Source organism: Cyprinodon tularosa, unplaced genomic scaffold (genome assembly GCF_016077235.1).
Source record: "Cyprinodon tularosa strain WSP-4 unplaced genomic scaffold, ASM1607723v1 ctg5, whole genome shotgun sequence".
NCBI lineage: Eukaryota > Metazoa > Chordata > Actinopteri > Cyprinodontiformes > Cyprinodontidae > Cyprinodon > Cyprinodon tularosa.
In genome coordinates, this window is record NW_024039229.1 from 4136245 (window position 1) to 4152905 (window position 16661).

At 36.6% G+C, this 16661-nt stretch overlaps 1 protein-coding gene across 1 annotated transcript in view; it reads left to right on the top strand.

The window, feature by feature from the left end:
• Positions 1-16661, top strand: part of LOC119795018 (glycogen synthase kinase-3 beta-like) — a 30161-nt gene that overhangs the window by 2693 nt on the left and 10807 nt on the right. The window contains exon 2 of the mRNA XM_038302822.1: positions 7596-7681. Coding sequence (XP_038158750.1) covers positions 7596-7681 — 86 coding nt within the window. The remainder of the gene's footprint in view (positions 1-7595; positions 7682-16661) is intronic.

The window sequence follows — 16661 nt, forward strand, 5'->3', positions numbered from 1 at the left end:
CGCAAAGATGTCAGCCTCCATGGCTGCGAGACCCGCTCCTATGTAATTATAAATAACGAATTCTAAGGCAACGCAAATGTTATGGTTAAAAGGCTGAGCTCATAGGTGATGATAAATAACATAGTTATGTATAATATATTAAATTTCTGAATTTATATGCCTGTAATTATTACACACTGTAGCTTTAATTTTACTCATCTTAAATGAGTAAACTTTATGTTATAAATGCTCTTTTTGTCACCAGTTTAGTTACATATTTGTTGAGTCTAGGGCTGCAACTAACAATTATTATGCAAATGAATTATCTGTTGATTATTTTTTTTAATTAATGGGATAGCCAAAGGTTCCTTAAGGAAGATTTTTTTTATTAAATTAAACCAGGTGAAACTAAAGGCCAATTTATGCTTCTGAGGCATAGCCTCTGCAACTGTCAAATCTGTCTCTGTGCTCTGCAACCGTCGTCGCGCACCTTAAAAAAAAATCCTGACTATGTGTCAGACGGTCGCAAACCTGCGCAGGCCTCAAGTGGAAATTCGCAGACAAAATGCAGCTGTGATTGGTCCTCGGTATGCCTTTCCGGCTGTCTGTGTGGTCGTCCTTCTCGATTCGGTGCGGGGGGGCGCCATTTTTAAAAACCGAGGAGTAATAACAGCAATGGATAACCACGACGAAAGGTTGATTGAGGAGGTTCGGAAGTACAACCACTTGAACGATGCCTCAGACATGTTGTTTTGGAAAATGAACACTCCCGCCGGCGCCGCCGAAGAAGTTCTATTGACCATCCGCCAAAGAGTTCGCAAGTTCTCCTATAGGCTCCCACTAGCGCTTTGGCGGGAAACTGCTGTGCATCCCTAGAAATTCCAGACGTTGCAGAACCATACCAGCTAAACTTGTTCGTGACCAGACCCAAGTGACAGTTGATGTGTGCGGTTGCAGAACTATAATCTGCCATTAAGGCTACGTTCACACTGCAGGTCTTGATGCTCAATTCCGATTTTTTTGCGGAATCCGATATTTTTGCGTTGCTGTTCACATTTTCAAATATATGCGACTTCTATGTGATCTCCTGTGTGAACTGTTGCATACAATACAGTGTGCTGCATGTGCGGTAGAGGACGCAATGACATCACAGGGCAGAGTGCTCTGTGTTTACGGAAGTAAACATGGATGGTAGTGCTGGAGCGCATCTAGCGATCTTTTCCAACCATAAAAACACAATAATTTCAAGATGGTTAAACATAAATACTGCTCTCTGCATCATCGTCTGCCATGGTTGTTTTTTCTTGCCGCTTCTTCATAGCAAAATCCCGTAATAGTGACCTCGGGTATCAATGGCGTTCAGGTGGGATGAATGCGACCTGGCCGTTCAGACACAGGTCGCATTTGAAAAGATCAGATTCGTATCCGATTCAGGACCACATAGCCAAGTGGCCTGGGTCCCCTGGAAAAAATCTGATCTGTGTCGTTCAGACTGCAATGAAAAGATCAGATTCAGGTCGCATAGGGAAAAAAAAAATCAGATTTGGGTCACTTCAGGCTGCAGTGTGAACGTAGCCTAAAACAATTCTGCTGGAGTAGTTCTGCATAGAGTTCTGCTTTTTTTTTTATATATATCTTAAATGCAAAATGTTAATATATATAATTTTTACAGGTTTGGTATAATAGCTGCACTAAATTGGTCACTCTGTCGGCTATAGGAATGTTTTACAGTCTGTATATTCCAGTTTTATGATTAATTGATTACTAAATTAGTTGACAAGTATTTCTATAATCAATTAATCATGATTAATCCGATAAGTTGTTTTAGCCCTAGTTGAGTCCACACTATAAAAGAAGCTCATTTATGCAGTTAGTATCTGTGACCTCGTTCTGTCCTGATCCATTTTTCATGATCATATATGTGGATTCAAAACACTTCAGACTGTAGATGAAGATCTAATTATATATCAAAAAAGACAATTTTAACTCTTCTGGTTAAACCTGACACCTGACTGAATAGGAAAGGTAGCCTGCATGGCTTAATCTGGTTTATCCACAACTTTTACTTAATGGACTTGTGTACAGATAATAATTGATGCGGAAAGCTCCTTTTAGATAAATATAGACTATTTTTATTGTTGGCTTTGCTGGGCAGTATTAAAAGTTTGTGCCAATGAAGCTTTAAGTTGGTTTGATAAAGTGCCTTGTCATGATCTGAGTATGATTTATTAAGAAAACGTCACTTGTCTCAGCATATCCATGATAACTAATACCAACACATCATTGTACAATGGACTTTTAGTAAGCTAGCATTAGGAATTGTTAGCCTAGCGTCACATCCTCCAGCTCGTTCTCTTCAGTGATTCAGCTTAATGGCTTCTCTCCCTCCTCTACTTTGTTTTGCTGCATGAAGCCTTCCTCTGGATTTCCTCTCTGAAAATAGAATGATGATTATGTGAGTGCTGCTCAGTCTAGTTTGGTTGCTACAGCTCTCATCATGTTACCTCTTTAGTCCGTGTGGCTCAGATGCAAACCAAAGCGTGGAGCAGACGAGTCGATTTGAGGGGCACTAATGGAAATGGGGCGAAATGAACAGAAATACTCTTACAATAATGATTCCCACCGGTTTTGTAGTCATCCGACCACTTTCATTCCTAATCAGGGCTGTTTGGAGTGAAATAATAGTTGGCTGATTTATTCTGTGTTAACCTTCATTTCACATGCTAATGTAATTTTGTCTGGAGGCAGCAGATGCTCACACCGAACACGAATGACATTGTCTAAAATGTTAAAGCTCACAGAGTGATGGAAGCAGGTCACACAAGTGGATATAATCCCTAGAATAATATTTTATAATACTGAGCAATCCCAAAAACTTTATCTCATTCTAAGCAAGTCTAATGGTTCATATTAGGGCTGCGACTAACCATTATTTAGCAAATCGATTAATCTGTCGATAATTTTTTTGATTAATAATCGGATAGCAAAAACCTCCTTAGAGAATTTTTGTAAAGTTAAACAAGGGGAAACTAAAGCTTTTAAACTTGAGAAATTCTTGATAGAGCAAACTGACTGACAAAAAATATATATATTTTTAAATGCAATATGTTTACATATTTTCTTTACAGTTTTGGTAGAATTGCTGCTGAAGGTGAGTTGTTTGGCAGCTAAAGGCATCTTTCAGAGTCTCTACACTCCACTTAACGTTTAATCTGTTACTAAATGAGTTGGTTATTCTTTGAATAATCGATTAATCTGATTTATTGTTTCAGCTCTTGGTAATAGATTAAGATGTGTTTGGTCTTAGTTTAAGTGATTTCCGTGGTCTGTGTTGAGCAATGTCAATATTTTCCCAGTGTTGTGGTAAAGAAGACCCCTTACTGCAGACCAGTCTGTCAATAAATAAATGGTTTTAAAATTGCCTTCTGTTGACATAAACATGGCTTTTAAATAGAGTATTTATATAGGAAGAATTTTAGATTATGATCCATTTTATTTATTTTTTTTCATTTATCCTTTATTTAACCAGGTAATAACATTGAGATTAAAAACTCTTTTGCAAGGGAGACCTGGCCAAGATAGGCATCAAAATTACATCACATCATTACATACGTACAAAGACACACACATAAAAAAGCCAAATATGCAATAAAATTTCAATGAAAACATTGACATGTCAGGGAGTCCAACTCAAAACTTCTCATTCTCAGCTTAAAAGTATTCAAAGGAACCAATTTACTAAGTTTCAAGTTATTTTGCAGCAAATTCCATGTAAAGGGAGCAGAGTAAGCAAAGGCCTTTTTACCCAGCTCAGTACTGACACGTGGGACAGAAAACAAGACAACAGCCTGAGAACGGAGAGAGTAATGACCAGTACTTTTTTTCATAAGAAGTGAACATAAATAAGATGGAAGCGCACCAAGAATAGCCTTATATATAAATATATACCAATGACGAAGCCTCCGTTTAGCCAAGGCAGACCACCCTACACGAGAATACAGCTCACAGTGATGTGTGCGAGCTTTACAATTAGTAATAAATCTCAATGATGCGTGATAGGCTGCGTCAATCATCTGCAGGCATTGAGCAGATGATTGCATATATAATATATCACCATAGTCCAGCACAGTTAAAAAAGTGGATGCCACCAACCGTTTTTTTACATTAAAAGAAAAGCACAGCTTATTTCGAAAGTAAAAACTAGGGATGCACGATATTGGGATTTTGGCCGATATCCGATATGCCGATATTTTAAAACTCATGTAGCCGATAACCGATATCGATACCGATGTTAAAGCTGGACAAAAATAAGTAGTCATTGAAAATAGCAGTTTTGTTATCCATTTCTGACACTTTGAAAAATAATATACTCAAATATATTTTCATATGCTGATATCAAATAGATTTTTAAAAACGCTGTATCGATCTATTTTACTTTCAGAAGATCGTGAAATTTCATCGTTCTGTTACAAACTCTCGTGATATTTTGTAAATTCTTGTGAGATAGATAAAATAGATCGATACCGCGTCAATATATCAACATATAAAAATATGGCAAAATTTCGTGAATTTTCGGGGGATTTCGTAGCATAACGATGACATATAGCAAAATTTCATTAGTAAAAGAGATTGATATGGTGTTTTTAAATGGCAATATATCAGCATGTGAAGATATTGGGATATTTTAATGTATCAATATTTTTTCCCTCATCTTTAGAAGTTTTTAAGTCTGTAAAAAAGACTTTTTTAGACTTTAGAGACTCAGAAGCTGATCAAATATCGGTGGGGTGGCCGATGTCCGATATTCAGTTTTAAGGCCGATACCGATAGGGGGCCGATTATATCGTGCATCCCTAGTAAAAACCCAATTTTAGTCTCAACTTTCTCACTAGACAGTGAACATCAGGCTTAAATGATAGGTCATCAATAACAATACCAAGATACTTATAAGTTGTAACAATCTGTATTTCACGTGCATCAGGAGTAACCACTGAAGGAACATTCAGTGGCTTGTTCCAAAGGTCTGTGAAAAACATACATTTAGTTTCATCTGCATTGAGCACAAGTTTCAACTGTAGCAAAGTATTTTGGACCACATTAAAAGCATTCTGTCTATTTCAAACCTTAGATATGCTATTTGATTGGGATTAGGCCGATATACGATATGTGTCAGTATATTAAAAATTACAGAAGAGAGCTATGATATATGAAACGGGACGCTAACAGATGCTGAGAAAAGTTGGCTTTAACATGTTGTCCTGTACCTGAGTGAAGTCTCCCACCCCCCCCCCCCACCTTCTTTAAATCAGACGAAATGGGTGTCAATTGACTCGACTCCGTTTGTGCAGCATAAATTTTCATTTGTGCTGCTTTGGCTTTGAAGATATCCAAAAGGTCAACCAGTATGAAGGTAGATTTGTTTCTCTATTTTATTTTGTTTCTTTATTATTCAATCATTGAATTCATTGAAGTTACTTTTTTTTAATTGATTCTGTTGTTTGTTTGTTTGAAGCAACTTCTTAAATAAGGACACAAATGTCCTACCCATTATATGGTCCAATCAAAAAACAATGTTACTTCAATTAAAAAAGTTGCTTTAAACAAATAGACACTTCTATCAAATAAAACATTTTCAATCAAAGAAAAGCAAATGTATTTTTTTGAGTCTCAAATATATTTTTGCATTCAAATACTTTTTTTTCATTGAAGATTTTTTTTTCATTGAAAATATTTTTTTTGATTGAATAAAGAAACAAATCTACCTTCATAAATCAGCCCCCCCACTTTTATGAAATTTTGTCTGATTTTGAATAAGGTAGGGGGGCCAACTTCACTCGGATATCTTCTCTGGGTCACTGCCCAGCGGATGAACCCTGCGATGAACTCAGTGACCCGGTCAACGTGCAGGCCTCATAATTTTAGCTGTAACCGATAGCCGCCACCAGTGTAGCTGTCGGATAACCAGCACGCCTCATGGACTGATGAGCGTTTACTATAGAGATGTACAAGAACACCAAGATGTCCGCCTATATGTACAGGAGGAACGCATCAAAGAGCATGTCGTCTGTTTAATAAACAAAGCATTGAGTATGTGGACGTGGTTTCTTAGTGATGTTCAAACAGCACTAATGAGCTTTGGAAAATCTATTGTCACCCAGTTTAACCAGACAGAAAACAAAACCAAGGAGACAATATGAAGCAGACCAGGGCTGTAGTGGGCGGTGAATGTTTTCACAGAGGTAAAGGAGGAGAAATACCTTATCAGGGCTCCTCTGGCAGAAAAGGGTGTTTCTATAGTTTAGCTCCTAATCTATTTCAGAAATATATTAGAAAAAAGGATGATTTTTACAGCTAAAAAAAAAACAAGGTTGAAGTTTGTGTGTAAAGAGAGTCTGAAAACGGATGTTACTTAAAATGTGTTATTGTTTAAGATGAGGATTTGCTGCTCTGTTAATCTGCACGACTCAGATGTTATTGAAATATTTATCTTACATCTCTTGTCTTGTAGGCAAATAGCAACGCTGGGCTAAAAGCAGATATCAGTTTAAAAGCTTTTGTCTTAATTAGAGCTGAAACAATTAATCGGCTTAATCGATGATTGAAATAATCTTAAACTAATTTAGTAATCGATTTATTGTGAACTTGAGTATAGAGCCCTTAAGTTGACAGAGCAACCTAATTTGAGCACTAATTATATAAAAATTGTAACAATAATATATAATAATTTTTAATTTAAGATAAACAACCTTTTTGTCTGTCAATATGTCCTATCCAGAACCCCTCAAGTGGAAATTCTTAGTTTCATCTGGTTTAATTTTGTTAAAATCTTCTTTAAGGAACATTTGGCTATCAGATTATTAATCGATTAATCGAAAAAAATTAATTGGCAGATTAATCGATTTGCAAAATAATCGTTAGTTGCATCCCTGGTCTTAATAAGTTTAGCAGAATTAAAAATGTTTGCAGGGATCTGTTTTGGCCACATAACTGTTTAAAGTGAAGAAAATATGAGTAAAGAAGTATATGCATAAAAATATAAATACTATTTTCACTGAAATTAGGTAATAAATTATAAAATGTCTTTTAATTATATAGAATATTACTAACCAATCCATCAATCAGTATTTTACCTGCTTGGATTTTTGACTGAATTTAATTTAATAGATCAGGTGCAGTTGGAAATAAAATGTTTAATCAATAGATCAGTAAAATTTCAGTAATAAAACCTCAGACGTTCCTTTTAACCTGGATTCTTTAGCAGAATAATCTTTTCTAAAGTTTGTTGGCGCCACTGAACGCGGTTCTTCAGATCAAAGACGTTGGCCTATTTTTGTGACTCCTTCTCCAGTTTAATTAGTCACATGAATGTGAACTCTGCCATTCCCTTCTCGGAGGCGTGTGTATATTTGACATCCATCCAAAGGGCTGTCTTTAGCCTACATCTTCTACATGCAGCACAGAGAAGGTCCAGGATACTGGATTAACAGCATAATATCCTTATTTTAACAGTTCATTTTAATTCACAGCTTTTATTTAGCGTAGGATTTCTTTCAGTTTAAACTCTTTACCCCTAATTTAATAATCAACTAACAAAGCTTGTGCTGCTCATTTCCTAGGAGACATTGGGAAGGTGACGACAGTCGTGGCCACACCGGGTCAGGGTCCAGACCGCCCACAGGAAGTCTCCTACACCGACATCAAGGTGAGCAAAGAAATAAGTCAAAACTCTGCATTCATTCATCATCAAGCTCCAATTTACTTGTTCTTCACTGTTTTTAGCATAATTAATATGGACAGTTCTGCTGTTTCTGATTTTATATCTTTGTTTTTTAATATAATTCTGCCATATTCAGGATAAAATGTTTAGATTACTGAATTTTAAGTATTCATAATACATAAACACTCGCACTTTTTATTTAGAGCAACTTTTGTATAACAACTGATATTCTGTGTTCTTATACAAAAATATCAAACATTGTTTTTGATTTTATTTTTTATTATATTCTGCTAGTGATTGTGCTGTTTGCCAGAAAATGGTGATGAAAATAAATGTTCCTTCTTTTTCCAATAAAGGAATATGAATTGAAACTCGATCAGGCTTTAAGCTAGTGATGCATAAGGGAGCACATTGTTCGCCCTTTATTAAAAAAAATAACAAATTGTACACCATGTTTTTGGGATGTACAGCTTTTGTACACCCTAATTTTTCCCAGGAAACTTCATCTAAATTTTAAAATTTCTAAAATTTTACTAGCAGCAGATGCTGGAGTTGGAAAAATTTGATTTTTGCTACTAGATGCGGCACATCATCCAATCAGAGAAGATGATCTTGGGCACTGCTGATGCAGATCGCTATGATCACTCCACTGAAACGTCTAAATTAACTTTAAATGTTTAAACCTGCCAGCAATCTATGTTTGCTTTTATTATTCTGGTCCCTGCAGCTTGTACCACATACCTGAAAAAAGCTGAAATCTACTTCCAGTAGCCACGAACATTAGGGGAAAACGCCCAGAGGCAGCTGCTGCTGGGCGGCCACCTAGGAATGCTTTGAACCCTAATTACAATTGGGTTTATCAATTCTGCAATTATTTACTTGTAAAACAGCTATAGAAATGATTTCATTTGACTACCTGATGAGCTGCAATATTTTAATTCCCAGTGACAGCGCACCGCCGGTATGTGGGGGTCTGAGCGGCTGCGACAGAGAAATAATATTTAAGGCCTGATGGTAAATGGATGAACTGACGATATTTTGAGGTGGACTTTCTCGATTAAAAATATATGAAACTACTTTTTACCCATCAAAAATGAAGCAGAAGGCATTTTTTGATGCCGTATGGTGTGAAACTAGAATTACACTTTCTGATTGCTTGAATTAACAGATGAACATAATATTGTAACTAAACATTATCTCACATCTTCCTTATGAAATTTCCACCTCTAGTCAAGCACACATACTTCCCATAATCAGGATAAAAGTTGTTTAAACAAAAGCAAAAAGTTTGCTGCATTCCACCTCAAAATACAGAAAATAGCCTGCTTTAGATGAATAAACACTTAGACCATTTTGACTCATGAAAAATCAAAACAGTTTATTATAAAACAAGTATTAAAATCTTAATAAGTCTTTTTTTTTTTTAATCCAGAGCAGAAAAACACACAATGCAGAGTGACTTTCTCAAATTACAGAAGAATATAAGAGCCGTCTTTGTCCAGATCTGTAGAAAGTTTTGTGCGTTGTAACAATAGATTAAACTGCGTCCAGCAACGGTTTATTTTCTATCAACCTGCTCTAAACCCTTCTGGTGTTTTTTTGTACAGCTGATGGTGACTCTGACATCACACCGTAGGAACAACAGTTTTAACTGCCATCTGTAACAGGAAAAAATAAATAAAAATCTTTCGATTTCTCATCTCCATCAAAATACTTATTTTATACCGAGAGGCTCAAAAGTTTAATCAAATCCATTCAAAACTTCTAAGAGTGCATCTGACAGCTTCTAAAGAAACTTCTTATTGCGGGCCTGGATGAAGAGATGCTGAGTTTGGAAGTAGAGAACATAGTTCTTACAAAACATTTATGATCCTAATTATCCCTGTTACAACAATCCGCAACAACAACAACAAATATTTGTAGAGAAACTGAACATATCCTGGATGCTGATGGGGATTTTCTTTAATATGTCAATTAAGCATTCATTTACGCATGTTTTGCTCCTTTGAATTTAATATCACGCATTCTCTCCTCAAACTCAGAGGAAGTCGAAGCGAAGCGAGACGGGAGGAACAGCAGAGGCTTTAGTTTATTGTCAATGTTTAATCAGAGCTGTTTTTATTTATACACCTGTTTACCTTCCTGTTGATGCAAAATAAATAACAAAACAAGCTGATTGTTTCAGGCTTGCACTTCATTCGATGACAGTCTTTCTAACATTAGACTGTCATGGATAATTAATCCATGTGATGTCATAAATCCCTCTGATTTTCTGTCAATATCACAGTCGGCTTTAGTGGCAAAGGTTCTGTGGACAAACGATGAGTTGGACTTTGGTTTCCTACATTAACAGTTATTTTTCTATTCTTTGTGTTTTGCCTCTGCTAATTAAGCCTCCGCTTTTTTCTTTTGGTTTTCTTCCATGGTGGTTGGCGACAGACTTTCCTTAATGTGCAAAGCAGATTGACCCAAAGGGACGTCTGTCTTAATATCTACTTGTTTCATGGTGGAGTAGTTGACTAATTGGGCTCTAAGGCGTCTGTCAGAGATAATCTGGGGGAAGAATCACTCTCTCGGGCGGCTGATTTTAGTGAATAATGTTCTGAAGGTAAAAGTTTGTGTCCAGGATGTGTGAGTTCTGCAGAGATGTTGGTGTCTGTTTTCCTGACCTGAAACCTTTAAAGGTCTTAAATGCAGGGAAGGTCAGCTTTTATGATTATCTCTGCAGACTGAAATGTTTGCTGCAGTTTGGACGTGCCTGTTTTGTGGCTAAAATTCACCATGAAAATTAAAAACATTCCACTGGACTTTGTTTCCAAGTTTAAAGATGTTATGCTTCCCATCCAGGAAAGTTTTTCAGCTGAAAAATGTCAGGAATAGAGTTGAGTTTGAGGTTTAACTCTTTTCCTGACATTTTGAATTGAAGAAGCTTACTAGATAGGAAACGAAACGTCTTAAAACTTGGGGAAAAAAGTCCAGTGGATTGTTTTTCATTTTTCTTGAATATGACCAGCAAAATTCACCATGAAAACTGAAGATATGCACAGGATGGTCGGACTGGTGTTCACATGGCCTCAGTGGTCCTTTAAACCAATGAAATGAAAACATTCAAATATATGACATTTTCTAATTTTGCTAATTACGTGCATCATATCAATTTTGTTTTTAAAGCTAAAATGCATCCAAACATCTGACTTGAAATGTGACGGAGCCGGGCGAATGTTTTCTTTATGAATGACGCGTCGCAGTATCCCACAGCCGGAAATACCGTGACACAAGCAGCGGGCATCAACACATCCGCAGCGCCACCTACTGGACTGGAAGTTGTATTCCACTTGATTTTGGCTGATGTGCGCCAACCAATCATGTATTTAATTGCTTTCCTTTTTTTTAAATTAAGAATGGATAATTGGCGTCAAGAAACGATGCAGTAGATCACAAAAATTAGAATGGCGATGCATCGTCATGGCGATTATTTTGCACCCCCCAACTGCTTTCTACAGAAGAGGATTAGGGCCACTGAAAAAAAAAGTTAACTGATTTTTTTTTATTTTATTTCAGTGTAGTATGGGAAAAAAGTGCGAATTCTGACTTTAATCTCAGAATTCTGACTTTTATTCTAAGAATTCTGACTTTAATCTCAGAATTCTCACTTTAATCTCAGAATTCTGACTTTTATTCTAAGAATTCTGACTTTAATCTCAGAATTCTGACTTATTTTTTATTGTTAGAATTCAGTCAAAATTCTGATAAAAAGTCTGAATTCTGACTGTTTTCCCATACTAAACTGAAATAAAATTTAAAAATCAGTTAATTTTTTTTTTTTTTTTTCCACTGGCCCTAATCCTCTTCCGTAGCTTTCTGATCTTATAAACGGACAGGATCTTTTCAGGATGCAACAGAGTCAAAGACAAATGATGCTTCATTTGCTGTGTGCTTTAGAGGATTGTTTACTCTTAGAAATGGGTCACTGGCTTTTGAAAATTTGAATGGTTTCTCAGAAATGTGAAAGTGCCTCTGGGTATAATTCAAACTGCAAGCTAAAGTTTTTAGTTTTTCATTTTGTTTAGCTATCTTTTTGTCTTTGTTATTGGTTTTTACAAAAATCCCTTAAATGATCAGATTACTCTTTTAAAAAAGTGTTTCACCTAAGATATTTGAGATTATTTGTAAGATTATTTCCAGCCAATAAATTCAGTAATATAAGAGAAGTTTGCCTGCAGGGTAACCTACAGTTAACCTAGAAGAGTTGATTTACTTCTGGATCTGAAATGTTTCTCTCAACCCTCCACTTGCGCTTTGATGCCGCAGGTGCAGATAATAAATGTTTTTGACCTTTGGCTCTTTTTCTAATCAGGCTTGGTTATATTTCTGAGATGGAAACCTGCTGCTCCACCCAGCCATAATGAAAGACACTCTGACATCATTTATGTTTTTAATCTTTAAAGGTTTTGTTCTATTGAATATCAAACAGCTCCAGTTAAAACATCTCAGCTCTTTTATAACATTCTGGTGAAATTTTTAGATGAAATTTTGGATTATTTATTATATTCAGGTTTGGGGAATTAAAATGTTAAGTAGTATAGGTTTTGGGTTTAAACTACGGAAGAGGATTAGGGCCACTGAAAAAAAAAAAAGTTAACTGATTTTTTTATTTTATTTCGGTTTAGTATGGGGAAAAAAGTCTGAATTCCGACTTTTTTATTGTCAGAATTCAGTCAGAATTGTATTATGGGAAAAAAGTCAGAATTCTGACTTTTTTCCCATACTAAACCGAAATAAAATTAAAAAATCAGTTACCGGTAACCTTTATTTTTTTTTTTTTTCAGTGGCCCTAATCCTCTTCCACATTAAACAGATACTTGCATTTAGGAAAGTGTAAAAACTGCAGATGAATAATCTTATTATTTTTTTTTAACCTTTTGGCTGAAAATTCAACTGTTTTTCTTGCATAAAGAGCTGATGGTTAAAGCTCAGCTTTTTAATCACTTCAACCGATATCTGCAGTAAAAGATCCAATTTATCCAATTTATTCTTAAATGGACAAATTGTTTTGCAGTTTTTTTTAAACAGTTTAGATAATAATGATCTGTTGCTCATTTATAACATTTAACTCTTAATGGGGACGTAGATTATTTATCTAGCAGAATATGCTGTGCTGCATTGAAGCTATCCACCCCTAAAGAGGTTTTGAATTGATGCTCTTTTTAGTGAAGACAAATTTTAAACATGTAAACAATCTCTTCTTAGAGGGAAACGCTGTTCCTGTTTTCCACAGGAAATGTTGCACACTGCTGAGCTGCGTAGCTTAGTCGGTCTCTGTGCTCGGAGCTCTTTCCTTACGGCTGATCTTCAGGAGGCGGGGGGTAATCTGTTCTGCACAGCGTGGGTCTTTTTACAGGCTCGCATAAATACAAATCAAATCCAGGTGTTTATTCTGTTTGCTCTTGGTGCACTTTGACAAAAACATTTTTCTTGCAAAACCTACATTTCCCCTTTTCTCTACAGTCATGAGTGTTTTGCAATGCGCCGTCTTTCAGGGACGGTTGTTTTTGTCAAAATGTTCCAGGTCATTGAAATGCTGTTCTGCAAACAAAATGCTGCAGGTTAATGTTTATTTATTTACCAATAGCGTAACCTGTCCATCCAGATTTTAGGGTAAAATAGTTTCAACAGGACAGATTTTTTATTCCTGATATGAAGCAAAAGATTTAAATTGAACCTATAATTACTTATTTTCTGATAAAGTGGAATGTGTCATTTATAGTTCGTGATTTTATTTTCTTATTTTGCTACATTCAAAGGAGCAGTAAGTGTCTGCAATCTGAAGAACACGCTAAACAAAAACAATCCCTTCCTAAGAACGTAAGGCAGCTAAACCCAAGATAACTAGGAACACGATTCAGCCGCCGCTACAAACATGAAATATCAAATTATTTGGCAACCATGGTGACTCTCATGATTGGCTCAGAAATCAGAAAGTAAACATGAGCAACACACTACAATGATCAAAGTTGTTTGGATCCGTACCTTTTGGGTATGAAAGAAGGAAAAACACGGAAGACGTCGTTGATTTTGGCGACTGGTTGTACAGGTGCTGGTCATAAAATTAGAATATCATGAAAAAGTAGATTGATTTCAGTAATTCCATTTAAAAAGTGAAACTTGTATATTATATTCATACATTACATACAAACTTATAGATTTCAGATGTTTATTTTGTTTAATTTTGATGATTACAAATGACAACAAATGAAAATCTCAAATTCATCATATCAGAAAATTAGAATATTGTGAAAAGGTTCAAAATTGATGGCCCCTGGTGCCACACTCTAATCAGCTAATTAACTCAAACCACCTGCAAAAGCCTTTAAATGGTCTTTCAGTCTAGTTCTATAGGCTCCACAATCATGGGGAAGACTGCTGACTTGACAGTTGTCCAAAAGACGACCATCGACACCTTGCACAAGGAGGGCAAGACACAAAAGGTCATCGCTAAAGAGGCTGGCTGCTCACAGAGCTCAGTGTCCAAGCACATTAATAGAGAGGCGAAGGGAAGGAAAAGATGTGGTCGAAAAAAGTGTACAAGCAAGAGAGATAACCGCACCCTGGAGAGGATTGTGAAACAAAACCCCTTCAAAAATGTGGGGGAGATTCACAAAGAGTGGACTGCAGCTGGAGTGAGTGCTTCAAGAACCACCACACACAGACGTATGAAAGACATGGGTTTCTGCTGTCCCATTCCTTGTGTCAAGCCACTCTTGAACCACAGACAGCGTCAGAAGCGTCTAAAGAGAAACAGGACTGGACTGCTGGTGAGTGGTCCAAAGTCATGTTCTCTGATGAAAGTAAATTTTGCATTTCCTTTGGAAATCAAGGTCCCAGAGTCTGGAGGAAAAGAAGAGAGGCACTTCATCCACGTTGCTTGAAGTCCAGTGTAAAGTTTCCACAGTCAGTGATGGTTTGGGGTGCCATGTCATCTGCTGGTGTTGGTCCATTGTGTTTTCTGAGGTCCAGGGTCAACGCAGCCACATACCAGGAAGTTTTAGAGCACTTCATGCTTCCTGCAGCTGACCAACTTTTTGGAGATGCAGATTTCATTTTCCAACAGGACTTGGCACCTGCACACAGTGCCAAAGCTACCAGTACCTGGTTGAAGGACCATGGTATCCCTGTTCTTAATTGGCCAGCAAACTCTCCTGACCTTAACCCCATAGAAAATCTATGGGGTATTGTGAAGAAGAAGATGCAATACACCAGACCCAACAATTCAGAAGAGCTAAAAGCCACTATTAGAGCAACCTGGGCTATCATAACACCTGAGCAGTGCCACAGACTGATCGACTCCATGCCACGCCGCATTGCTGCAGTAATACAGGCCAAAGGAGGCCCAACTAAATACTGAGTGCTGTACATGCTCATACTTTTCATGTTCATACTTTTCAGTTGGCCAACATTTCTATAAATCCTTTGTTTTTATTGGTCTTCAGTAATATTCTAATTTTCTGATATGATGAATTTGAGATTTTCATTTGTTGTCATTTGTAATCATCAAAATTAAACAAAATAAACATCTGAAATATATGAGTTTGTATGTAATGTATGAATATAATATACAAGTTTCACTTTTTAAATGGAATTACTGAAATCAATCTACTTTTTCATGATATTCTAATTTTATGACCAGCACCTGTATACAGGGAAGGTTACTTCCATCCCGGATGACAAATAAGATTTAATTTGGTTCATTTTACTGTCAAAATGTTACTTGTTACTCTTTAAAGTGTCTCATAACATAACAAATTAATATAAGTATTAGAGGACACAGAGAAACAGTATTTAAATTAGGGTTTTTATCAAAGGAGAAAAATAATCCAATCCTCCACGTCCCTGTGTGAGAAAGTGCTTTTCTGTTAAAACATAACTGGTTTATCACACCGGACTTCACTTTTTAGCCCCACCCCGGCCCGACTGTTGCTACACCTGTTCTCAATCAAGAAATAAATTCAACAAAGATCCTTGTTAGAACAAAAAGGGACAAAAGTAGCAGATCTATCTGCCCAGAAAGGCTCATAAAGCCATTTATTTAAGCTTCAGGACTCTAGTGAATCACAGTGAGAGCCATTTTCCACAAATGGAGAAACCTTGGATCAGTGGGGAACCTTCCCGGGAGAGACCAGCCGATCTACATTACCCGAAACTCATCAGAGAGGTCCTGATTCGCCAACAAAACCCAAAGACCTGCAGACCTCCCTGCCTCAGTAAAGGTCAGAGGTCATGCCCCCATCATCAGAAAGAAATTGGGCTAAATTGGCTGCAAGGCAGAAATCCAAGACCTGAAACACTGCTGAGGGAACAGAACCATATTTACATTTTGTTAATGTACATTTAACTAAAAGCTAAACCTTTTAGAGGGTCTGTGTCTCATTACATCTGGAGTAAATAATAATAATAAAATAACTGAACTTTATTAATTTCACATTCAGGGAGCAGTGTTGGGTTAAGGGTCTTGCTCACGGACCCAGGGTGCAGGTGCTTTCAACCTTCTCAGAGCACAAGCGCACTGCTCTAACCACTAGATCAACACTTCCCTCAATTAATTGGCTTTAAAATTCATTAAATGTGATTATCTTGGCATTTAAAATGCTTTATTTTGTCAGCTATATAATATCAGATATAACTGGTTCCGTATGTGTGCGCGGAACAGCAGTTTGTTCGGAAAGGAAGTGTGAGGCGGAGAAAAAGCTAGGAAATGGGAAATGCACATTCCAGCAAAAAATAAAAAATGAAGAATTAGGGACATGGCTGCAGCCTGTCGACGGTAAAGATGAAGGATTTTGCCGTGTTGTTTATATATATATATATATTTTTTTTATATATTTTTTTTTTTAGGGGTGGAACGGTTCACAAAATCCACGGTCGGTTTGGTTCACGGTTTCGTGGTCACCGTTTTTTTTTATTGTTA